Source organism: Ammospiza caudacuta, chromosome 9 (genome assembly GCF_027887145.1).
Source record: "Ammospiza caudacuta isolate bAmmCau1 chromosome 9, bAmmCau1.pri, whole genome shotgun sequence".
NCBI classification, from domain to species: Eukaryota; Metazoa; Chordata; class Aves; order Passeriformes; family Passerellidae; genus Ammospiza; species Ammospiza caudacuta.
In genome coordinates, this window is record NC_080601.1 from 29210148 (window position 1) to 29235976 (window position 25829).

Sequence of the window (25829 nt, forward strand, 5' to 3'; positions counted from 1 at the left end):
ACAGGAGCGCGTTCTCTGCTCCATAGTTCTCCCTCCAAGTGGCGCTGAATGGTTCGCGCCAGGACGGGACGGGGAGGGTCCGCCGCCATTTTGTTTGCGTGAGGGGTGAGCGGGCCCTGTGCGGGAAGCGGGGGGCGGCTGAGGGGGCGGGAAGCGGCGGCGGAGACCCGCGGTCAAGCCGAGCGCTCGGACCGGAAAGAGACGGCGAGGGCGGGCTGAACGGCAGCCTGGCGGGCCTACTGCATCCTCGGCAAACATGTACATCAAGCAGGTGAGGCGGCGGGATTCGCGCCGCCCGCAGTGTGCGGTGCGGCCTGTGCCCGGCCTAGGGGGTTGGCCCAGCCCGCTCCGCCCCGGGGCTGGGGGCTCTGCACGTTCACATCTGCCCGGCCCGCAGCTGGGGACCCGCGGGCTCGCGGCGGGCTCGGAGGCCTTGGCTTCGATCTTTTCTGTCCTGGGGGACGGAACGAGGTCCAGGCTGAGGGAGGTGCCCCCGGCCCGGCCACGGGTCAGGTCCTACCGCCGGCTGGGCTGGCGGCGCTTTCTCTCCTTCTCTGCTCCCCGTTCATTCATTGCAGGTGTGAAGTGCCGCTGGGGTCTCCTCATGGACCCGAGACTTGTTCGCGGGGCCCCTTTGTACGCCAGCCCCGGTGTCCGGGCCGCGGAAGGCTCGTATCCAAACAAAGGGCTCTGCTCCGCTGTCAAAAGCATTTTTTAGCTGTTCACATTGCGGGATCTCTGCCTTGGGGTGCTGCCTCAGGCCCCCGGGCATGAACCATTTCACGTGTTATGCCTCACCCTTGCCAAACGATCTGTGGCTGGTGCTCACTTGAAAAGATCCTGGTGTACACCTTTTTCAAACAGTTTTTGAGGATATCGTTATATTACTTCTGCAGTTTCCCTGCAGCTGCTGTAGTAGCAGATTTGTGTTACTGTGGATGTAAAACACCCTGCGGGTGTTTTTCTTAAGACGAATACTTTATTAGCGTTGAAGGTGAATGTTTTACATAGATACCAGGTTTTCATCTACTGATTGTCTGACTGGGCAGTATTTCAAACACCTTTTGGTCGCACTTTTGTAAATCACTCTTGATTAATCATCATAGATGGGCACACTGCTTTAAAGAGTTTGAATAAGAGTTTTTGTTCTGCAGATTTTAATCACTTGAAAGCAGACAGTAGTGGAGATCTGTAGAGTAAGTCCAAATTAACTCGGAGCAGGGGAAACGTTTCATTTTGGGGAAAACAAAAAGAAGGAAAATTGGGTGGCCAGTAGCCAATACTGTTACAGGAGCTATAGGAGAACGTGTAACAATTCTCATTCTTTTTATTTTATTTGCTGCCTACCTGTATTCTTAGCTTCAGATTCCAGGAATGAAATAATTTTGCAAAGAGAATTTGACCAGAAAGCCATAGTGCCTGGGGAGAGAATGGCTCTCAAGTTCTGACTAAAAGTTAGCTAATGCTTTAAAGTTTTATTTCATTTTGATTTTTATAAATTCCAGTGTTTGATTTGCTGTCTGACGTGGCATTTTCATTCAATATTAGTGAGATGGTTTTAATCCTTTAGTATAAACAGGTGATAAGAGGAGATTAGTGGAAAACCACACCAATACTATCAAGTAGTATATAACACTATATATATACTAGATATACTACTATGTATATATAGATATATATATCTATATATATATAGATACACTATAATACTTATAGTGGCCTGTCTCATAATGGGAGAAAGACTAAAGATCAAACTTGACATGAATAAATATGGGCATTTTTCTCTCCCAGTCTTTTGTCCAGTACTTTTTGTGGGCAGGATTTTTCCCCCACTGTTTGTTTAACACTACCAGAATGTGGATGCAGTTCTGAAGGTAGATGTTTCTTGAGGTGTTTGGGTGTACACTTAATAGAGGCCTTTGTAGCAGTGAAGAAAGGCTTGCTTAAATGTTTGCAGTACTACTTCTAGGCTTTTTGCTGGAGTTTTGTATGTGCTTCTTGAATAAAAAGTGTTATGCTCATTTTCTGGACTATGGGCTCCTTTAACACTTGAGGGTGTGGGAGAAGGAACGACGTGTTCAGACAAATAGAAGATAGTGATAGTACCCTAGACCTTACAAACAAAAAATCGAAGTCATTTCATATCTTAATCTTCAGCACTAATGACATTGAGAAGTGTAGTGCAAGCTGGTTTTGTGTCTTGTTAAGAAGTAATTTTTAGTGCATTGTAGCTGTCCTAGTGAAACACTGTGACTGCTTTAACTGTATCCTGTTCTGTTGGGGAGGAGCTGGGCAGAGAACACAGTTATTAAATGGGAACTGCAATCCTGTTTCAAGTGTTCCTGCTGAAAGATGTGCAGGTGTCAGACCTCCAGGTGCTGCTGCCTCTGTCACGCCGAGCAGAGCAGAGCTGCTGTGCTTTCAGCCAGCTTTGATGTGTGGGGCAGCTTGCTTGGTGCTGCAAGGTGGATTCCTTTTGCTGCTATGCAGAGCTGAAGTTCGAGGATATTGTAACTCTGTACCTGGTGTATTGCTAGGCCTGGCAAACCTCAAAATGCTGCTGAAGTTAAAGAGTTGAAGTTTGATGTGCTGCTTTCAGATGACTGTTTGCTGAATAGCTCTTGAAGTTATTTGTGTACATTTTTGTCTCTTTAGGCTGTGAATTTGAGCCAAGACAAGCTTGCTTTTTGATGTTTCCCTTTAGATTGCACAGTAAAATGAGACTATTGCATGTGAAATAGGCAGTCTAGTTCAGTTTGTGCAGCCTGCAATGGCACTGCTTGGAGAATTCACCAATAAAATTCTCATGCTCTAAGTAAATTGCATTATAAAAATTAAGTGCTTGTTATACTCAGTTTTCTTTCCTGTATATGATACTTTAGGCAAACACTGTTTTTCCAAAAACCTCTTGGAACTCTCTTGCTTGCTGTGCTTTGGCCTGCACAAGTACCAGCATCTCTTGCTAGGGGAGAAATCTGTCCCTAAATCAGTGCTTAGGTGGGGGCAAGTTTGATGTGAGTTTCTGATCTTGAGCTGGAAGGTTGAGTGTGTGCAGGAAGGGTAGGCAAGTTGATATAAATATTCTGTCAAACCTTATAGTAGAAAAACTGAGAGAACTTTGTTAAAATAACTCCTCCTTCTCACCAGGTAATCATTCAGGGCTTTCGAAGCTACAGGGACCAAACCATTGTGGACCCATTCAGCTCCAAACACAATGTCATTGGTAAGTTGTGATACTTGTCTTTTATCACTAGTTAAAATTGCACTTTTATTTCAGATGATATTCGTGTTAGTCTCCTTTATAGTTTTTAATATTCTGGTTACATTTGATGATTGTATTTTCTGGTTGGGGAACTTCTGTACAGCTGTCTGTAATGTTCCACAGCGTGTTTTACACTTACAACTATTAACATTCAATTTTGCTGGGACAAAGCTGAGCCTCCAGAAACTGAGTGAGGTTCATAAACTCCTTCTTGGTGCACATCTCTGTATCAGCCAGACCTCCTTTAAAGGTTGTCCTTGCAGGAGCAGCACCAGAGAATTTGTACAGGATTCTTTTTCTTTTTGCTCTGTGCAAGTGTCATCATTTTTATAAATAAGCACACCAGCTATTATAAACTCCTGAAGAGAAAGAAGATCATCTTTCTTCCAGTTTTAAAGGATGAATTTGTGGACTGTAGACTGTCAAAAAGTACAAGTTTTGAAGTGCAGGTTCTTGAGTAATTCCTATTTTAATAGCATATTTTTTCCCACCATTCTCACACCTCTTCTATTTCTGCCTATGGATGCCTGGCCCTGCCTTTTTTGTCTGCATTGATTTTAGTGATTGTGCAGCAACTTTTGAGACTGCTGACCCAACAGCAAGCAGTCAATTTTGGACATAAAATCTTAGTAGCCAGGATTTAACTCTGGCACTAGGGAAAAAAAAACACGCATATGACATGGATACATGTCTTGTTTAATAATATATTATTTCTACAGGAGCTAAAACTATATCCAGGTATTTATGTTCTTAAAATACACTAAAAAAATCTCTTTTCACTGAGAGTTTTTAGCTTCTTTTTAAAGACTTGATAACAGTTTTTGGAATGAGGTGAGTCTGGATGCTGTGTAGGCAGGCAGAGATGAAAAGCCTGGGATGTTCATTGCTGCTGGAAGACAAGTGGATTTGAAACTGATGCAGCAGGTGCTGATCTTAAAGAGAAGGCTCTGGGCCTTGTTGAAACACTGCAGTATAAACATTGAGATTATATTGGTGTAGTGCTGTGTTCTTACACCTTTCATTTTCTATGTAGAACTAGTATTTATTCCAGTATTTTATGATTAACAAGTGGAGTATTACAAAGTTAATGTGCTGCATGAAGTTCATGCAGTCAACCTGAATGTATAGGAAGTGGTTTCCTCTGGGTAAACGTTCTGGAGCCGGGACACTTTGACTTAGGTTTACTGTTCTTATCCATCAGATTGTCAGTATAAGAACCAAAAAGATGGCAATAAATATGATTGGTTTAGCTGTTATTCTCTTTGTGGAGTAGTTTTGGAGTTTGTAAGTCCAGGTAATGTTTGAGTGGGCAAAGAGCTAATGTCTTGTACTCAAGTGGTCCATCTACCAAGTTCATCTCATTCCCTGGAGATTTCATTTGGCTGTGTTATATTTGGATTCTGCTCTTGAATATTTTCGTGTCACATTTAAAGTACATTGCAGTGTTAACCTATGTCAGCTTAACCTATGTCAGCTTAACCTATGTCATACTTTGTGTTTTAATTTTCAGTGGGAAGAAATGGATCTGGAAAAAGCAACTTCTTTTATGGTAAGCATGGATTTCTTGTTAGCCAAGGGATGCTGCAGATAGCAGGTTTCTTTGCTTGTTTTTGCTAGAACTCGGTTTAATAAATGATCTTCCTCAATAAGGAGTGGCAGAATGGAGATTACTTGACAGTGATGAAAGGCAGATATCAATGCACTTGTTTAATACTTAGTCCAGGTTTTTCCCTAGAATTCAGCTTCTCCTATTAAGGGCCTTCTAAGACTTTCAGCTGGCAAATGTATTTACAGGAGGAAATGGATTCTAAAAGTTGCCCTCCATGAAAGATGATTATGATATTTGCAGGTTTTTTAGACATCCTTAGTGGCTAAATTCTACTCAATAGCAGTTTGGCACAGCTTAGACATTCTTTTAATATAAGGTTATGAGGGGGATTTTGTGAGGTGGGAGCATTAATGGAGGAGCAAAGGTGCTAATTAAAGATGTTAGTATGCTTTGTGGTGGTTGTGTTTATAAATTGTCTAATGCTAAGTACTTTAGCAATATTTTTAGCCTAGCCTGTGTGCTGTGTACATGTAGAAGGATGCTGATGAATCCCTAATTGTTCAGCATTGTTAATGATTATGCAGTGAACCAGTAATGTGGCAACAATGACCTCTTCAGATAAATCCTGCTGTACAGCAGGTTGAGTGATAAAGATCCTGCAGATCAAGGTTTTTAATGAAGAAATATTGTAAGATTTTGGCAACAGCTTGATTGTATTATACAACAGTAAACCAGTGTGTTTTGAGTTAATGAAACTGTTGCATGTCTCCCTGAAGGAAAGAATAAATTTTCTCTTTCTTTCCTATTTTATTACAGCAATTCAGTTTGTCCTCAGTGATGAGTTTAGTCATCTTCGCCCAGAGCAGAGACTGGCTTTGTTGCATGTAAGTGAACGTGTGTAGCAGCACAACTAAAGAATAAGCTAATGCCTTTGAATGGGACAACAAAAATGTTCAATTGCTGGGCTGTGGATATTTCAAGGCAATTATTTTGAAAGTAATTTTCTTTATTTCAGTTGGCAAAAGGGAATTTATTACACAGTACTACATTGTGTTGATAATGGCCACCAGTGAATGCATAGCCAAGATTAGCAGAAATAAAAATGTGTGCTGGAAATTATGTAGATGTTCTAGCATCTCAAGTCTTTGAAAGGAAAGGGGAAGTAGGGTTGTCAAGGAAAAGAGGAGAAGAAAGAGTTCAAAATCTGGCAGCTGTCTAACCAGAACATCTCTTCTCTTAGGAAGGAACAGGTCCTCGAGTTATTTCGGCATTTGTGGAGATTATATTTGACAATTCCGACAACAGGTTACCGGTAAGTTCAGAGACATGCTTTGGACATAGATTATCATTGCATACTCAAGTGATCTCAGCCTTATGGAAGGCTTCAGCACTGTACCTGCTTTTGGGTCATTTCTGCTAAAAAGTGTCATAGACATTCTGGTGTTAGTTACAGCTGCTTGCAGTAGGTCTGTGTGTTTACTGGGTTCTGTTTTCTTAAGATTGATAAAGAGGAAGTCTCACTTCGCAGAGTCATTGGAGCCAAGAAGGACCAATATTTCTTAGACAAGAAAATGGTGACGTAGGTACTTCTTTTCCTTATCTGAATGAGAGCAGTAGTAGTTCTGTAAAATTCTATAGGCAAACCCAACACTTGCATCCCTAGCATGAAATAATTTATTTCTGTTGTGTAATACTGAGTGCCAGTAGTTTGATAGCTGGAATATCAGCCCTTATGCAATAGACAGCACACTTTGAATTGGCAGTTCAATCCATCCATTGGTGTGGTGTTTAACTGCTTGCATAGTATTTCTTTCAGGGTTTTTTGAAATAGAAGAGTTACCACACTCTCAGTGGTTTTATATCCTTCCTTATGATGTGTTTGCCTGTATTTCCCTCCTCTGTGCTTCAAGGTGCTTATTTCTTAATCTCTTCCCATTCTATACTATTTTAGATATTTACCATTTTTATTCTCTCATTTCATTTTAGAATTAGCCATTTTTAAATAAAGAAGGTTGTTCAAACAGAGCATGCATTGCACACGGTGATATTATGTGATGTATAGTTGTGATAATTTACTGCATTTTATAGCTCTCACTTTCACTGTAAGTTTTTAATGGATTCATAATAACATTTCAGGAAAAATGATGTCATGAATCTTCTTGAAAGTGCTGGATTTTCTCGCAGTAATCCCTACTATATTGTCAAACAAGGAAAGGTAAGATTCTTTTTCACAAAGTAGAAGAATCACTGTCGAGGGTATCGTGTTTCCTGGATGCCAAACTTAGTTAAATTATTTCAGAAGTAAATCAAAACCTAAATCTACCTCAACTTGGAATAGCTCTTGTATGTTCATGCTTCTTTGGCAGGTATTATTGTTTTAGTAATTTATGTTGATTTAAAAAAGAAATCATGTCTGTAAATGTTGATACTTAGCAGAGGGTGTTTTATCATGGTGATCTTTACAATCAGGCTTTTTTTTCCGTATACTTAAATACAAAGCAAACTTGATTCCTCTGAAATAGTTCAGTATAAATTCAAAGATTTCTGGGCCTATAGATGAGGCAGCAAAGTAATGGTAGAGAATTTTAAGAGGTTGAAAATACTGTCAATGGGGAATGAATGGAAAGTGCAGAAGTAGCAAAAGTGAGTGCACATTAGGAAAAGAGCTCATGGCATGGGCTGTCTCAACTGGTCTTCAAGACCCAAGCAGCTTTCTAGAACTTTCAAAGGACACCCACATCTGGAGACAAAGCACAGACTACTTGGAATGGCTCACAGGGTGGAACATCAAGGAGTCTGGGAACTGTCACCTCCAAAGGAAGGCATACTTGGAGAGGAATGCAAGGGGAGAAGACTTGAGGAGCGCTTGATGTCAGGAATGCTGACCCATAGTACAGTCTGCCAGATGTTTACCAGGATAAATTGTCCTATACAGTTGAATGTGTGCATTTGAAAGGAACTGCTTCAGCTGGAAAGTCAGTGGTACTGGGGATTGGTGCACACTACTTAACAGCCAAAATACACAAACTGGTTTTAATAGAAGACAAATTAGAAACAGTTACCTTCTTAGAAGAGCATGCAGCCACTGAAATTCTATTGAAAGGAAGTGAGTTTTATGTTGAGTGTAATTGTATGACTGATTTGATGTCATATTAATGAGTGTTTCATGATGTTAATTATTCTAAGATTTATAACCCCTGAATTGTATTGTGGTTTTATGGAGGCATTTAAACTATTTGATTTAGCACCAGGACTTAAAAGCACAAGGTTGAGTTTCTCTAAATATAATTTTGAGTGGTTTATGATTTTTTCAGTGTAAATAGTACTTGTATCCTGAGTTTCAGAAACAAATGGAAACATTTGAAAAGCAGCAAATTTTGTTACAAGCAGAGTACTTGCAGTCCTGAAGTAATTGTCTCAAAAGGAAAGCAGTGTGTGGTGTATGCTATGTATCTGAATCTTCTTACCAAAACCTCAGGCAAGCAGGCAGAGCAAAAGAGTGCAGTCTTTGCTCTGTTGTGGTTAGCCATACATTCAGAGCAAGTTATTGAAATCATAGATCTTGAATTTTCAGATCAACCAGATGGCCACAGCTCCTGACTCTCAAAGATTGAAGTTGCTAAGAGAAGTAGCTGGTACCAGAGTATATGATGAACGTAAAGAGGAGAGTATTTCACTAATGAAAGAAACAGGTAAAACTTCAAGAAATTACTGCTTTATGCCACAGTAATTAATTTAATTCTAAAACTTCAGGCTTTTTCAGTAAAGCTAGATAGATGTTATTTGTGGTATGTTAAACAATGCAGAGCTTGTCATATTTCTTCCTTGAACTTCCAATATCTCAAAAGGTTTAATAAGTTACATTCTGTGTGCTTTTAGTAATAAAACCTTTAGCTAAGCTAATACAGATAAATTTACTGTTCAAAACATATGAGTGATGTCAGCTGGCAGTGATCCAGAAATCAGGATATGCTGCTGTGCAAACACTAAAGTTCATGTTGTGCAGTCTTTGTTAAGTGTGTGAGCCAAGAGAGTACATGCTTGTGTTGTCTTATATAACAAGTATCAACAGTTCTGCTGTTGGGATGTTTTTGTGGAGAGCTTTTGGACATGGGGTGTTTGTACATTTCATGTCTGTTGATTAATTGGGAATCACTGGAGTAGATTCAGTGGCTGTAAAGATGGGGGATTGTGTTAGTGTTTAACTGAATTTCTGTCTTGTCCTGTTTTCTGAAGAGGGCAAGCGAGAGAAAATCAACGAGTTGTTGAAATACATTGAGGAGCGACTGCATACTCTAGAAGAGGAGAAAGAGGAGCTGGCACAGTACCAGAAATGGGATAAAATGAGGAGAGCATTGGAATACACCATTTATAATCAGGAACTTAATGAAACTCGAGCTAAGCTTGATGAGGTAAAATATCTTGGCTGGTACAAAATGTAATGAGCTGTTGGTTTGTTTTTGCTACCATCTCCTTGTGATCCTTGATAGAATCCTGGCAGTGTTAAGGAACCTTTCCTGTGCAGCCATCCAGGAGCCACTCTGGCAGTCAGAACTGCAGCACCTGAGCTAGGACTGAAACCCCTTCCCAGTGCAGGTGCCTCACTTGACTCCCTGCACCACACTCACAGTCAGACCAGGCTTCCCATAGCAGAGTCTCAGATGTCTTGATCCTTAAAGTAGTTTAATCTTGGTGCAATGACTAAATATCAAAGGAACCCAGCAGAGGAAATTGGGTTTTTATCCCATCACAGTGGAAGTGTGGGGCTGCTGTTGCTGCTGTGTCTCTGAGTGCCACAGGTTCCTGTGCCCTTCATTTTGCAAAGGGACATTAGTTCTCTTGCCTGTGGCTTCCACCACCCAGAATTTAATCTGCAGCATTCTGCAGCTGCACACTGAACTACCTGCTCTGTATGTACTTGTCAGCGTCACTGTTCTTCACTAAATAAATTATTTTCATTCTGAAACCACTACTGAAGCAGAATCTGGCTTAAGCTATTGGTGATATTTCCATACAGCTTTCTGCTAAACGAGAGACGAGTGGAGAAAAATCGAGGCAGCTGAGAGATGCACAGCAAGATGCTAGAGATAAAATGGAGGTAAAAATACTTTTAAAAGGGCTCTCCAGAGGTTTGTTTTGCTTTGTGGTTTTGGGGATTTTTTGGAGGAGGTGGGGACGGAGAGGATGAGGGCTGGTGGTGTCTGTGTTAAATCCAGTTGCATGCTTTCATGCTATTTGGGAACTTGGGGGTTTTCACACATCTAGTGTATTGTGATCTACAGACTAATGATCTTGTGAGCTTTGATAAATAGTGAAATGTTCATTCACTATCTTGTGAGCTTTGATAAATAGTGAAATGTTCATTCACTATCTTGTGAGCTTTGATAAATAGTGAAATGTTCATTCATATAAGATACTTTATACTTAAATTTGCATAGGAAATAGAACGGCAAGTTCGAGAACTGAAGACAAAGATTTCTGCAATGAAAGAAGAGAAGGAGCAACTTAGTGCAGAAAGACAGGAGCAGATTAAACAGAGGACTAAATTAGAGTTGAAGGCAAAAGATCTACAGGATGAATTAGCTGGCAACAGTGAGCAAAGGGTACGTAACACCAGTGAAGTCTTAAAATGTCAATGACACAAGGAAGTGTTCATGTACACTGAAGTTTTGGTTTTAGACTGAAGCCTGTCACTATTTTGTAAGGTTTGTTAAATACTAACTTTAAATACTGCTTTGTTTGACTTTCAGAAAAGACTGCTAAAGGAGAGGCAAAAACTTCTTGAGAAAATCGAGGAGAAGCAGAAAGAATTGGCAGAAACAGAGCCAAAATTCAACAGCGTAAAAGAAAAAGAAGAGAGGGGAATTGCTAGGTCTGTGACGTTCTGTGCAAATTTTAACAATGCTATCCATCTGCATTTAACAAAAATTTGTACTTGTTGCTTGACAGCAGGGTAGCTACATGCACTTGAAGATGGTCTGTAAAAAGTCTGCTTTATTGTTGGGGTGGGAACAGTATTTGGCAAGATGATTTTCTAAGCTTAACCACTTCTTGTGGATGATTTTGTTTATACATGATCCTTTTCTTTTTGTTACTGATTTGGTGCTCGAATTTGAGGGCCTGGTATGACATTTGAAAGTTCCAATATTGATTCTTAATGCTTGCTCTTAATAACTTCAAGATTTCTTTATAATACAAGATGTCTTTCCTTTCTCAAAACAGACTTGCACAGGCTACACAAGAAAGAACAGATCTCTATGCAAAGCAAGGTCGAGGGAGCCAGTTTACTTCCAAAGAGGAGAGGGATAAGTGGATAAAGAAAGAGCTGAAGTCCTTAGATCAAGCCATCAATGACAAGAAGAGGCAGATTGCAGCTATACACAAGGACTTAGAGGATACAGAAGCAAACAAGGAGAAAAACTTGGAGCAGTACAGTGTAAGTTTGCAGCTTATTCTCAGTCTTTTTTAGAGAAAGGTTAAATACTCAGTCGTGGACAGTCAGACTTCAGTGCCTATTTATAAGGAAGATGTGACTTTCTGGTTGAGTGTTGGCTTTGAAAAATGCTTATTGAAAACAGCTACAGATAAACTTTCAACTCCTTTAACATTGTACTGTCTTTGCTCTTTATGTTGGCTTTGTCTTCTCATACTTTCCCCAATGTGTTTGGCCTGACTTATCAGGAATAGGCTTCTATCTGCCTTGCTCTTGTCTATGTTGAACATAGCCATTTAATAGAAAACAATTTGTTACGTTCTTATGGAAGTCTGTGTTGGTTGTTTTCACTTCTCTCATTTTCCCAACAGGGAAAGCAACAGGGTCTTTTTGTCTATGAAGCAGGCACTGCACCCTTGTACCATGGCTGCAGCTGGTTAGAAGTTACATCCCTAGGCGTGTTAGAAGATTAATCTGTTACCTGCATAACTTAGATTTAATTTCCATTCAGAAATGGCTCTTACAGTGCAAGTACAGCAAAATAATCCAAAGGTAGCATTCCTGCTAGGAGCTCTAGCTGTGAAAACCCTGCTTTTGTATTGAGGGAACATACAGTGCCAATGCTGATGGTCTTGGTCTTTGTGTAATATACCTACTGAAATTGAGGGTCAGTCTGACACCGTGCAGGAGTGTAGTTGTACAAAGATGATGGTGTTCTGCCAAAATATTGCTTGATTTGGATCCACTTTAGCAAAGTTGTGATTCTCTGAGTTGGTGAATGAAGAAAATGGCATTTACCACTGGCTGATTGCAATTGTACTATACTGCTCAATGGTAATTCTGTAGAATTGAAAGGGTTACATTTACTGTGGATTTTGATTCCTTTCTATAAACATGTCTTGGTTTCCTTTTCCTCCTCAAGGAAGGTTGATTTATGCTTAGGTGAAAAGTTGTACAGCTTGTTGTTGTTCAAAGAGAAGGCATCTTGGGTGGATGTGATTGAGAGCATGCAAGGTTGGTTTAGAATGAGCTGGCTGCATTTTTACAACACAGTTAGTCCTCCTTGTACACATATAAATACATAAACACTATGGAGTGCTAGCCCTGAACTGCTCTGAAAATGGCAGGTGTTAAGTGAGCAGAGGGGGGTGTCTGTGCATTGGCTTAAACAGCACACTGTTGACAGCAGCTGTCTTGAAAGTCTGGTACTGCTGGAGAGCAGGCTAAGGCTTTTGACTAATAGCAGGTTGACATGGTACACAAGATTAGTTGTACTTATCACAAATGTCATTTCAGAGCATGGGAAGTTATATGTGTGTTAGTTACTGTTTTGATTCCTGTTCTTGCTGTGACTTACAGGGATCCATTTCACTTCAATGCCCAGAGGCACAGTTGAACTCAGTGCCTGCCTTGCCATCTGTGTGGCACCTACACCTTGTTACTGCTTCTTTACAAAGCTGTCTTTATTCTTACTGCTTCTGCAGTTTGTTGTAAGCTGGTTGAAGTGTTTCTAGGAATTTTCTGAATTTTTAGTAGTTCAGTATTGAATAAAACAGATTTTTTTTTTTTTTTAATATAGAGAGCTGTAGTTTCATACTGTTGTTTTCTTTGTATTAGAAACTGGACCAGGATCTCAATGAAGTGAAGGCTCGTGTTGAAGAATTGGACAGAAAATACTATGAAGTGAAAAATAAAAAGGATGAACTACAGAGTGAAAGAAAGTTAGTAACTAATTGAAATATGTCTCAATCTCACTTAATGTGAAGGACCCCAACTGTGTAGTTGTTAACATGGCATGTAGGTATGTTTTTGAAATATGGCCATGTATGAACTTCTGCACTTTGCCTTCCCATTAGATTAGCAGCCTTTAAGAAAATAATAATAAAACATTCAGATTGCATTCACATTTAAAAAAAAAATTACTGGCTTTGTTCTATAGTTACCTATGGAGAGAAGAGAATGCAGAACAACAAGCTCTTGCTGCAAAAAGGGAGGATCTAGAAAAGAAACAGCAGCTTCTCAGAGCAGCAACAGGAAAGGTAAGATAACCTCACTCTTGATAACTCCTTGTAGAATATCATTCTTGACAAGTTAGTTTTATCTAAAAGATATGATAGTTACTTTTAAAATTATGGTCTTTATCTCACAATTAAGATGGACAAATTATATTCTGTGCTCAAGTTTTCAAATATTCATAGCTCTAGCACTACTTGAAAATGAGTTTTGTGAGCTCAAGGTAGTTGATATGAGGAGACTAGGCAAAAATGGAATATTTTTAAAATTTCCTCCGATATCTTTTTGATTAAAAAAACCCCAAACAAAACTAAAAAGCGATAGTCTCTCATTTATGTATGTTGTGTTAGGGCTATAGGTTAGTTAACAGGAATTTGGCATAAAACCTGTCACAAAGTTAAAACGAATATTATGCCCATGCATTTTAAATGCAATACAGTAATTAGCTGTATTTTAACAGGCCATTTTGAATGGAATAGACAGCATAAACAAAGTTTTGGAGCACTTCCGTCGGAAAGGCATCAACCAGCACGTTCTGAATGGCTATCATGGAATTGTGATGAATAACTTTGAATGTGAGCCAGCATTCTACACCTGTGTGGAGGTCACTGCAGGGAACAGGTAATTAATTATATGCTATTTAGTGCAGTGTCACAACTTTTCTACTGAAATTTTATTCTTTTGATCTTGTCGTCTTCCATTTTTTTTGTCAAAGTGCTTTCTATATGTATGATCAAACTGCTGTTTCTTTGTGAAGGAACTAAGAAGAATTCTGACTATTTAAATGATAATTCTAGCTGCTCCTGACTTTGTCTAAAAAAACCTTAAACAAAAGCAGAGAGAAAAAAAAATTAAACCAAAAAAGGTCCCAGACCCACACTCCTGACACTTGCCAGGGTCATTGGTGGTGAGACTGAATTATATTGAATAAAATGGACAGCATCTTGCAGTGTGGAGAATTCTACAGTAAGCAAGGCTGATATTTCAGCAAATACTAAGAATTATTTCACTTGTACTAGAAAATCTCATGGTTGAGAATGGTCTCTAAACTGTCAAAAACTGCTTTCTAAAAGTTATCTGAAAAGATGCTGAGTGTTAATGAATCTGTGTAAAATGTTTTCTAGAAGTAAATGCCTGTTGGGTGAACCACCACTTGCTGCAACATCTAACACTTCAAGTTAATTAAGATCATCTTTTTGTGTGATCGGTCCCTGTTCCAGCTTATGAGTAGTCATGAAAGTTCTTGTTCTAATGAAGTGCAGCTAATGGCTTAAGAGCAGGAAAGAGGACAGAGGTGACATGATCTTGCAAAGTGTCACATTGAAATGTTGATGCTCCTGGGATTGGAAATGCAGTCTCTTCTGAAACTTCTATCAGTGTGAACAAGGGTGTCTCTTCCAAGCACTTCACAGTTCTCTGAATCCTGTGCCCCATAGTTTGGAAAATGTAACAAGCAGCCTTAGTTCAAGTTGCAAAGGAAAAATCACTTACTTCAGTCCCTTATAGTGCACAGGGAGATGGGGTCTCTGTCCCTCTGTGTGGTGTATAGAGGAAGCAGAGGCAAACTTTGGAGATCCATGCAGAGAGGGGGGGCTGAATGTTGTGTGATGGAAATGCAGGACACAGGTGTGGACACAGGGGCACTGTACACATACTGAGCTGCTCCTGGCTGGACAGTGGAATGTGAAGTTGTTGGCTCATCCTATTTTAACTGAAGTGAAAAGAGTACCCCACTGGCTTTTTCTAAGGCATGGAGTTGGAAATGCAGTGCAACTTGATAGTGATGTGTTATGTAATGGAATCTGCAAGAATACTGTCTGTATACAAATATGTTTGTCCTTTTAGCATTGTGAAGTTTTGCCTACTTGTTTGGCTTGTTAAACAGGCTGTTTTATCACATTGTGGATTCTGATGAGGTCAGTACAAAGATCCTAATGGAATTTAACAAAATGAACCTTCCTGGAGAAGTTACTTTCCTCCCTCTGAACAAGCTGGATGTTAGAGATACTGCTTATCCTGAGACTAATGTGAGTGAGAATTACTTTTGAACCTGTCTTTGCTTCATAGCCACAAAGCCTCATGCTTTGAACTATGTACATTGCTTATTGCCCACCACTTGCTTTTTGTTAGTCTGCATTTAAATACTACTTCAAATGTATACTTCTGAACATAAACTATGTTATAGAAAAACATTTTTCTACAAGGTATCTGCTCTTTACTAACTGCACTTTACAAGTGAAAAAGCAATACTTAGAAGTAGAGTTTTATTGTAACCTGATACTCAAGATATTACTTAATTCCTGAATTGTAATTCTCTCACTTTAGGATGCTATTCCTATGATCAGTAAACTGAGATACAATCCAAGATTTGATAAAGCTTTCAAACATGTTTTTGGGAAGACTTTAATTTGTCGTAGCATGGAAGTGTCCACTCAGCTGGCCAGAGCTTTCACAATGGATTGTATCACTCTGGAAGGTAAATACTGCAATTTTTTATAGGTTATTTATTGCAAAAATAGGATTCCTGGGAACATGGGGCTCATTAAACATATTCTGTTCAGTGCTGTTGAAATAAAATTATTAAAAATAATAGTGTACTTGGCTGAGATCTATGTACAAGGTTGCACTTGTTTAAATACAGTGCTTAAAAATACAGGATTTCTTGGCAAGGTATGGGATTTTCTTATGTTCTAAATTTTAGTAGCAATTGGTCTCCATCATGAGAATTACAAAGCAGATTAGGTTTGCATTCATCCAGTTTTTTATCCAATTTAACAGGCATTTGTTTTTCTGGAGTGTTTATGGTGTTTTCCCCAAGCTCAAACCAGTGTTTAGGGTGTGAATGAATGGCCTTAATTCCTTAAGGCCATTCCTTAATTCCTTATAAAGGCAATGTGAATTCTTCTATGCAACAGATATATTTACATCTTATGTTCTCTGAAATAATCTATAATTTTTTTAATTGCCTGTATTAAAGAGGGCAGATTCCTTGCAGGCTTATTGTTGTCTCTTTGTGTCTTAAAGTCAATCTGAAAAAATTCCTAAGGGTGTCTGAGGAAGAAATTACTGATTTTTCAGTATCAGCATACTCTATAAGCCGCAGATGCTGCTAATTACTTCATCTCTTTATTTCCTCATAGAGAACTTGAAATTTTTTTTCAGGCTGGTAGTAGTAGACATTTTCATTTTTCCCTTAATATAAATATTTATTCTCTTTCAAGCGTCATGGTTTCAGAAGCTAATTAAAATTAAAATTTAAAAAAAACAACTAATGCTTAAAGGAGATCCTAGCAGTCTGTGAAGATTTTGAGAAAGGAAATAGCACTTAAATTGAATAGAGAAATAAACATTTCCCTATTTACTGTAAACATAAATGATTGCTGAAACATTCAGTGCTTTTGTAGCTTAGTTGAAATGTTCTGGTTAACCTGCTAAGGTGTGATGTGGGAACTGTGCTGGACTTCAGGCAAGTGTGTGGTGTGCATTTTACATCTCATTGTGTTCTGCTCTCAGGTGACCAGGTCAGCCATCGAGGGGCTTTGACTGGAGGTTATTATGACACCAGGAAGTCTCGGCTTGAATTGCAAAAAGATGTTAGAAAAGCAGAAGAGGAACTTGGTGAACTCGAAGCAAAGCTCAATGAAAACTTACGTAGAAACATTGAAAATATCCTTTTGTTGTTAATGGGAAAGGTTGTGTGACACAAAGCTTTTCTTTTGTGGTTACAGTAATAGATGGAAAACAGGAGACTGACTTGTTACATATTATCTGTGGCATTTGTTTTGACTGTTTTGTGTGCAGCCTGGTTCTCTGTGTTACTGTATTTGATATTGATCCTTAAAGCTTAGAGGTGAGGTTAAACCCTAGAGTATGAGGCTTTCTATTCCTTTTAGAGTCTGTTGTAGTAACTGCCATAACCAGATATTCTTATTATCTGTGTTAATCTTCACTGCTTCTTCTGACTCAGGCTATACTTTTAGTACTTGTGTCCTGAATTGATGTGTTACACAGTCCACTTCTGCTGTGGAGGGGAGGTGGGAGAGCATTGTGCTGTAATAAGCTCTGAGTTGCTTGACAGTTTGGTCTTTCCAGTCTCTTTGCACTGTGTGCTTTTGAGATCCAATATCTACATTTCAGGGGTAAGGGAGGTTTATACATTTTTCTTATACATCACTCAGGTCATTCTGTCCTTCAAACTGAACTCCTTTGTTTTTTGACTTGCATCAGTGCATTAGAGACATCTGTTTTGTATTTTATAAGATCTGAGCTTTCCCTGCATGTTCAAATGTATCCCTGTGTTCTTCCAAATGTTGTGTAATAAAATAAGCAAGGAAATCTTCATTTAGCTTAGCTCCTGGTATTGGTAAGTTACTTGATAAGTTGATAATCTGCTCAAGTTGTTTTTGTTGATGATTCTTGATTTTTCCTCTACAAGTGATCATTATGGTTTAGTGGAGTTTTGATTTGTTTGCCATTTTGATGAAAGATGAATATGTCAGATAGAAAAATATTGAAGGTACTAGTAGGAAAAAAATGATTTTTAAAACAAGGACAGAATTTTCCTTAGCCCACAGTATGGATTAATAATGAGATTGACCAGCTAATGAACCAAATGCAGCAAATTGAAACACAGCAGAGAAAATTCAAAGCCTCTCGAGACAGTATTTTGTCAGAGATGAAAATGCTGAAGGAGAAAAGGCAGCAGTCTGAAAAGACATTTATGCCTAAGGTTGGTATGGGGATATTGAAAGCTGTTACTTGTTTATTTTAATTGCTTCATTAATGTTACTGATAAACGTGCATTCCCTTCTGGTTAACATCATAATATCAAATATGAAGAGATAACTAGAAATATGTTAATATGAAGAGGTGAAATTAATATAAATCTAGAGATTGCTTTGAGGAGTGATTCTGTCTGTCTGTCCCACAGCAACGCAGCCTGCAGAGCCTGGAGGCAAGTTTGCATGCCATGGAGTCAACTAGAGAATCGTTAAAAGCAGAACTGGGCACGGATTTGTTGTCTCAGCTCAGTCTTGAAGATCAGAAACGTGTGGATGCTCTTAATGATGAAATTCGACAGCTGCAGCAAGTAAGGAAATTAAAATATCTTGCTATTAAATGTGGTACCTTCTTAGCAATAAACTTTTGTCCTTTTGTATGAAAAGTCACTTACAAATATAGTGTCAGTAAATCAGTGCTTAGTCAGGAGTAGGTAGGTGTGTTTAAAGTTCTGTCATTTGCAAAGGGTATTTGCAAGTTTTTCTCAAACACCAGGTGAAATTTGCCAGTTGATTGTGTGAGAATTAAGGCTATTTGTGTTGAAATCATCACAATTTTCTTGCTCTTGCTATTGACTTTCCAACAATTAATACAAATAGATATCATGTGAAAGGAGGATGCACAGTATGAGAAAGGAAAATTTCTATATGTGAGTGGTAGGTGAGACAAAACTAAGCTTTTGATTGACACATGTTGCTGGAAAAATAGTGCTTCTTAATACACTCTCTAAAGCATTTCTGGGTTTAAGAATTGAATTCAGATACAAATAAAGATTAATAAACTCACTGATTTGTACAGTTGACTTTTACACTAGACACCTTTGAATTTTTTTTTTTCTGTCAGTTAAAATTAGAGGAACAGTCCAGAGAACTGTGAGATTTTAATACACAGAATTGTGTGAAGAGGGTTTTTTGTTGTTGTTTTATAAATTTTTTTCCTATAACAAGGTAAAAATAGTCCTAGTTAGGTAAGGCAACTAATATACTTCTCTACTTTCTTCAGGAAAACAGACAGCTTTTGAATGAGAGGATTAAATTAGAAGGCATTATCACAAGAGTTGAAACATACCTCAATGAGAATCTGAGAAAACGCTTGGACCAAGTGGAGCAAGTAAGGGCTTTCTTTTAAATGTGCTCTTGCAGTCTGGGTTTGGTTTTTTCTAATCACAAATACTAACGCATGTAAATCATAAATACTTATTTGTTACTCTGCGTTATCTGTGGTGGGGTTTGCTCCCCTGAGTATAAACTGAGTTAAGTATTGATTTGAATTTCAGCAAGTTTTTGACAAAAGCTACTGTGAATACGTGGCCTGTGCATCAATAGGACTATCATAATGCCAGATTTGTTTGAAAATCTAACTTATTAGACCTTAGAACATCATGAAAATATTGAGTAGTATATGTATGTAATAGTTATATATAGAGTAGCAGAAAATATCTTTTTTGTCTGGCTTATGTTCCCATTCATGCTGAAGCCTGGTGGCATTTATTTATCCCATAGGAACTGAATGAGCTTCGAGAGACAGAAGGTGGCACAGTTCTTACTGCCACAACATCAGAACTTGAGGCTATCAATAAACGAGTGAAGGATACCCTGGCACGGTCAGATGGTTGGTAACATCATATTTTGGAAAGAAAACTCTCCAGGGTTTTGAAAGTTCACACATGCCATATTTGATTCAGAAATAGATCCCAATGTAATTGACTTGTGTTGGGCTTCCAGCTTGAGGGTGTGGTAGTTAAAAGGCAACTGTCCTACAAGCAAGATCTTGTATAATTGTTCCTGAATTTTGTCTAACCCATTTAAAACTCAGCTGCTTGAGTTTGGTTTGAAACTTCCTTTGCTTCCCTTTCTAGACTTGAACAATATGACTGTAGTACATTTGTTTGGGGTTTTTTAAAGCCATATACTCATGGGGAAGAAAAGAGGGATTTTCAGCTTTCTGCCTGAACTTTAACCATGTTTCTTAATAGATCTTCTTTATCTATCTTTTTGTTTCATAAATACTTCATTGGATAATTACTGATTTTATAGAGGCGTGCAAAACTTACAGGTTTGGGTTTTGTACTCTTGTTCAATATTGCAGATCTGGATAACTCTATTGACAAAACAGAAGCAGGGATTAAAGAGCTTCAGAAGAGCATGGAACGCTGGAAGAACATGGAGAAGGAGCATATGGATGCTATTAACCATGATACAAAAGAACTTGAAAAAATGACAAACAGGCAAGGCATGCTCCTCAAGAAGAAGGAGGAATGCATGAAGAAAATACGAGAGTTGGGTTCACTTCCACAGGAGGCTTTTGAAAAGTATCAGACTTTAAGTTTAAAGCAGGTAAATGGTGTGCTTGGTTTCATGTTTTATGACCTGAAACATTGGTGTCACCTGCATCTTGAGTGTCAAATGTGACTAGAATTGCAGGTCACTTCGATGTGTTCGTGTTTTCTGTTTGCAGTTATTCCGCAAGCTGGAGCAGTGCAATACTGAACTGAAGAAATACAGTCACGTTAATAAAAAAGCTTTAGATCAGTTTGTGAATTTCTCAGAGCAGAAGGAAAAATTGATAAAAAGACAAGAGGAACTGGACAGGGGCTACAAATCCATCATGGAGCTGATGAATGTCCTTGAGCTCAGGAAATACGAGGCTATTCAGCTGACTTTCAAACAGGTAACAAAATGGGAACAATTATAAAGACACTGGTGCTGAAATCAATCAAGTTGTCCCATGGTGTAGCAGCAATATGAGAAGAAGAGGATACCAAATAAATCTGTACTAAGAGAAGGCTGTGTCGTGTAACTTGAGGCTTGTGGGTTTTTTAAAAACTGAAAAGTAAATAATGCTTCCATTTTCAGTAAGTGCCCATCTCCAATACAACTGTAGCTGTGCTTAAAACTTCTGAAATACTTCCTCTCAAGTGAGTTCCTATATACTTACATACAACCCTTTTTGGGAACTGTGGCAAAAAACTGCACCAAATCTCTTCTCCAGATTTAGTGAAAGGAATTTTAATGTTAGCAAAGAATCTTAACTACAAAATGTGTGAATTTTTCTCTTTAAAGGTTTTTTGCTTAACTGAAGATTACTAAGAAAATCTTATTTTTGCTACAGGTCTGTTTTAATTGGACCATTTTATTGAAAAAAATTTTGAAAATTCTCATACTACAAAAACAGTTGTTTTGACTCTTGTTTTAAGCCAAGCTTTGTACAGCATACATTTCTCACTTCTGCTTAAGAGCATGAATCTCTTCTTTGAAGCAGATTCTCTTTTTTTTGTGTTCATGCAAAAGCACTTGTCTGCATTTGATTTCACTCTGTAAAAATGAGTAAGTTTTGATGAGTAGGTTTCGCTTTGTGAAAATGAGGAGGTAAAAATGACTATTTCTTTTTCAGGTGTCAAAAAATTTCAGTGAAGTATTCCAAAAGTTAGTACCTGGTGGCAAGGCCACATTGGTGATGAAGAAAGGAGATGTGGAAGGCAGTCAGTCCCAGGATGAAGGTGAAGGCAGTACTGAGAGCGAAAGGGGATCTGGATCTCAGAGCAGTGTTCCATCTGTAGATCAGTTCACTGGAGTTGGCATAAGGGTAAGGAAAATAATTGGTTTTTAGTCTCTTGAATGTTTGCTTAGGTTGTCTTTTAACTATATTTTTAAAAGGCAGCATTTAGTTGATCCTGTTTGTTTAATAGCAAGTGATGCTGTGGTTTAATGTTTTGAAATCATCTCGCTGGTGCATTGTTTTCTTAGGTATCATTCACAGGAAAACAGGGTGAAATGAGAGAAATGCAGCAGCTTTCAGGTGGACAGAAATCTTTAGTGGCCCTGGCCCTAATATTTGCCATCCAGAAATGTGATCCAGCTCCATTCTACTTGTTTGATGAAATCGACCAAGCCTTGGATGCCCAACATAGAAAAGCTGTGTCAGGTACTTGTCTGCCTTTTATAATCTTCATTGTGGTTGAAGGTAATAGTTTGTTTTCTCATCCCTGATGTTTAAGAATAAAGCTTTTGATCATAAAAACACATTTTTGAGAAGCCCAGTGTGTGTATGGAGAAGTTCTCATGAACTTGGTTTAATGTAGAAGCCGAAGCTCTGTTCTGTTACTGCATCTAAAGGGTCTCCTTACTGCACTTCAGTGTGTTGAAAAACAGTCCTGTTTTGAAGTCTGTTTTGATTTTAAAAAGGAATAGAAAAGTGCATTTGTGGTTTTTCATCATAGAAGTTGAATATACTAGGTTTGCTGAGTGACTGGACTTTTCAGAATTCATACTGGAATTAATGAGAATACTTGTATGTATTATCTGGGAAATAAAACTGCTATGGATACTTTCTTGATTTATGGGGTTTTTGCTTCATTAACCAAAACCTCATTTTGAATAAGGCAAAGACTTTGCTATTTTTGTCTGTCTCACTTTATTGAAAATGTTACATTAATAAAGAATTTTTGTGTTCTTTTTTAGATATGATTATGGAACTAGCTGAACATGCTCAGTTTATTACAACAACTTTTAGGCCAGAACTGCTTGAGTCAGCTGACAAGTTCTATGGTGTAAAATTCAGAAATAAGGTAAGTAGTATGATAGATAGGCTTCTCAGTAAACACCATAATTAAAATAAGTTGTGCATTTGAGACTTAGCAAGAATTCAGAGTGAATCAGACTCACTTGAGCTGATAAATTTCTGTTTATGACACAGTCTTCTATAAAGAGTTCTCTTGTTCTTGAAAGAGAATTTAAATGCCTCCAAATGTCCAGTGTCACATTCTTTAAAGGGATTATAAATCAATCATAGACCCATTGCTGAGTCCTGGAGCCTTCAGAAATGTCTGTCCTATTCTGCAGAAAGTACTATAATAACTGAATAATTCTTTGTTCCACCAGGTCAGTCATATTGATGTGATCACAGCAGAAATGGCCAAAGACTTCGTAGAAGATGACACCACACATGGATGAAAGAACTTGTAATTACTGCTTATTTGGAAGATGTGTATAGTGCTATGTTTATGCCAGGGACCTGTACATTTAAAAGATGAAGTATTTAGTCCTTGTTTAAAGTAGTTTTTGAGTACACATTTTAACCAAGACCCCAGAAGGCTTAGTTTCAAATGAGTTTGAGTATCCATTTTGTCTCTGTTGCTGTATTTTATAAGATAATTGTTAATGTTACCTTTATACAATACCTGTAGTTTGGAAATTTTATTCTCTTCCTTCAAAATTTTTGTAAAGTGTTTGTTGCTGTTTTAAAGCTTTTCAGAAAATGCTAGCTATTTCTTCTTAAGTATAGTTTTATCATTTATATTGCCTCACACTTTTTTTTTAATGGCTTCAATTAAAATGGTTGGTTTTATGGCTGTAACTTGTATATATTAAATTTTTGGGTTATATTGTCTTTCTGAAGAGGAATCCACCAAGATGGAGTAAACACTTCAGTCATATTGAAGTGGCATATTTCAGATTATGAGACAAAGCAATTCTCCCAAGCCACTCTTTCCCCCTCTTCTGCACATTGCCAGTGCCAGAAGAAAACTGCCCCAAATCTATGCTTGTCCAAATCCATCATGTTCTGGTTATTGAAGTGAAAAAAGGTAAGTATCAGAGAGTCCTGAAATGACCCTAGAACTGTGTCAAAACAAATCACAGCCCCTTTTCCTGCACATTGTCCCGTGTAACAACCCCTCCATTACATCCCATTACAAAACCAGCATAACTTGAGCCAAGTGACAGTCCCCAGTCAAAAAGTGAAATCTTTTCCTGCTGTCTACAGTTTTGGCAAAGGGATGTTGAATAGCTTGATGCATTCTCCTGAAACACTTAAGAATTTACCACAAACCATGAATTTTGTAGGTAGCAAAGCAGTTGTAAAAAGAGAATCTATTGATGTTAAAATACTACATTTATAAAAACATAATAACCTTAAAGAATAGCTTATGTAACTTTCAGTACTACAGTGAGGAACAGTGAATTTGTATGTTGCATTTATTCTGTGTAGGACACATTCAACAAAGCTGAAGAATAAAGCTCTCTGATAGGTTTTGATCTGCACTCACTCTTACTCCCCACTGAGAACTTCAGGAAGTGCAGGAAAGGAGAACATGAACTGATGGCTGGGCTCAGGAGTGCTTATCCTTGCATCACAAGGTAGGGTGAGAGAAGAGTACTGAAGCTGATATGGAGCAACCAGGTAGTGATAGACATGTGGGAAATTACTGTCTGCAGTAAGTCTTAAGCTTGAAGGAAGAGGATGTTGTGACATAAAGTTTTCTGTAGTTCCAGGGACTCAGTAGCTGCAGAGAAGACTCAGCTCTAAGTGAAGAGAAGTAAAAAATGTGAAACAAAGTGTCCCAAATGCCCCCAAAATTTTCAGCATGGAAAGAGACTGTATTTGAGAACCCTGAAAAATCTGAAATTTGTCCTTCATACAGAGCTCTCAATATATGCACATTAGGGTGCCTGCTGCGGACCAGAATGTTCCTGAATTACTCACAGGTGAAGCCAGATCAGAGTTCAGAGAAGGACCCAAGGAATGTGGCCACAGGTTCACACCTCAGGTTACTGATTTGGTGCTGTTTGGTCCAGTGTTTGCAAGGACACACTTGATGTGTCTAATCCATGACCACCAGGTACATAACTTGCTGTAGTGGTAGCAAGCTCTGCTCTCAGCTGATTAGGCTTGCTAGTGCTAGGATAGCAGCACAACAGTTGTTTGAATTTTTGGAAGAGAGAAGTAGTTCACATGTCATTAAGCTAATTACTGTGTTAAGAAGTGTCATACTAAATCCATCTAAGACTGATCATGAATTTTATCACATAATCTCATTAAAGTGGAAGTAGATTAGAGCAAGGGCTTTTGTTTTGGTGATGTTGGGTTTTTTTCTACAATGCTCAGCCTAGAGAAGCCTAAGTGCAGCTGAGTAACTTGGACAACTTCAGCTGTGTTAGGAGATCTCTGGGTTGGGTGTGGCATTAAGTTGGGTTAACAAGCACAGTAGGAAAATGGGTAACCAGCAGTCTGGTGGGAACAAGTGAACACAATGTTGTTAATAGTGCAGAGGAAGAGTAGGCCTTTAGCTATCATTCAGTTTCTTATCTGCTAAAGAATAAGGTTTGAACTACTTGCACAAAATTTGGGAGATTTATCAAGATTTTCAGGATCCCTCTTCAAGGTAAGTTTGGAGGGGGTGGTGGTTTTTTCTTTTAATTGCTGCTGAACTTCATTCTGTCCTTGAAAAGGCATTTTTAGAGAGGCTACTCTCTAAGTTGACACTTTGTTGCCCTGTGAGCATACTCCTTCCCACATGCTCCTTAATGCTGTGCTGCTTCTCTGTCGTGTAGCCAGTGTGAAAAAACATGATGTGACCAGTTGTTTCATCGGGTGTACTGAGTGTGTTGCAGTGATGTTGGTACAAAGAGGACTGGAATGGGAAAAGCTGAAATTGCAGCACCTCCTCAAGAAGTCAAGTACAGCCTCTAAAGTGCTGTGAATGCCCTGCACTGAGCTTGGCTTGCTAAGTTAAAAGTTACAGTTAGAATTAAAGAGAGCCTCAAACAGGGATGAAGTCAGGCAGATTATGTAGCAAAATCCATGTCAGCCCACTGTGTTGAAGAGTTAATTGCATGGGAGAGAACTGTGTGAAAGTAGGAAAAGTAGAACCTCATTTGTTACTGAATTTTTTTAAGGAAAGTTCTTACATGAAGGTGAAAGTATTTTGGGAAAAAAAAAAAAAAAAGAAAAAAAAACCAGAAAAAAACCTAGAGGAGGTTTTTTTCCTCAGACTGTTGTTAAAATCAGGAGTA

The 25829-nt window shown here is 38.5% G+C and overlaps 1 protein-coding gene across 1 annotated transcript; it reads left to right on the forward strand.

Moving 5' to 3' along the window:
• The first annotated feature begins 180 nt into the window (after positions 1-180).
• On the forward strand, positions 181-23532 carry SMC3 (structural maintenance of chromosomes 3). Its single transcript, XM_058810114.1, has 29 exons — positions 181-271; positions 3148-3223; positions 4773-4811; positions 5628-5695; positions 6052-6123; positions 6311-6390; positions 6948-7026; positions 8386-8503; positions 9048-9223; positions 9829-9909; positions 10250-10414; positions 10562-10683; positions 11034-11247; positions 12862-12965; positions 13184-13283; positions 13718-13878; positions 15143-15284; positions 15583-15733; positions 16771-16923; positions 17835-17986; positions 18188-18346; positions 19039-19146; positions 19539-19647; positions 20125-20372; positions 20494-20706; positions 21430-21621; positions 21783-21960; positions 22497-22603; positions 22917-23532. Exons 1-29 carry the CDS (start codon positions 257-259, stop codon positions 22986-22988), a joined length of 3654 nt encoding a protein of 1217 aa, XP_058666097.1. The 5' UTR covers positions 181-256; the 3' UTR covers positions 22989-23532.
• Positions 23533-25829: the final 2297 nt, after the last annotated feature.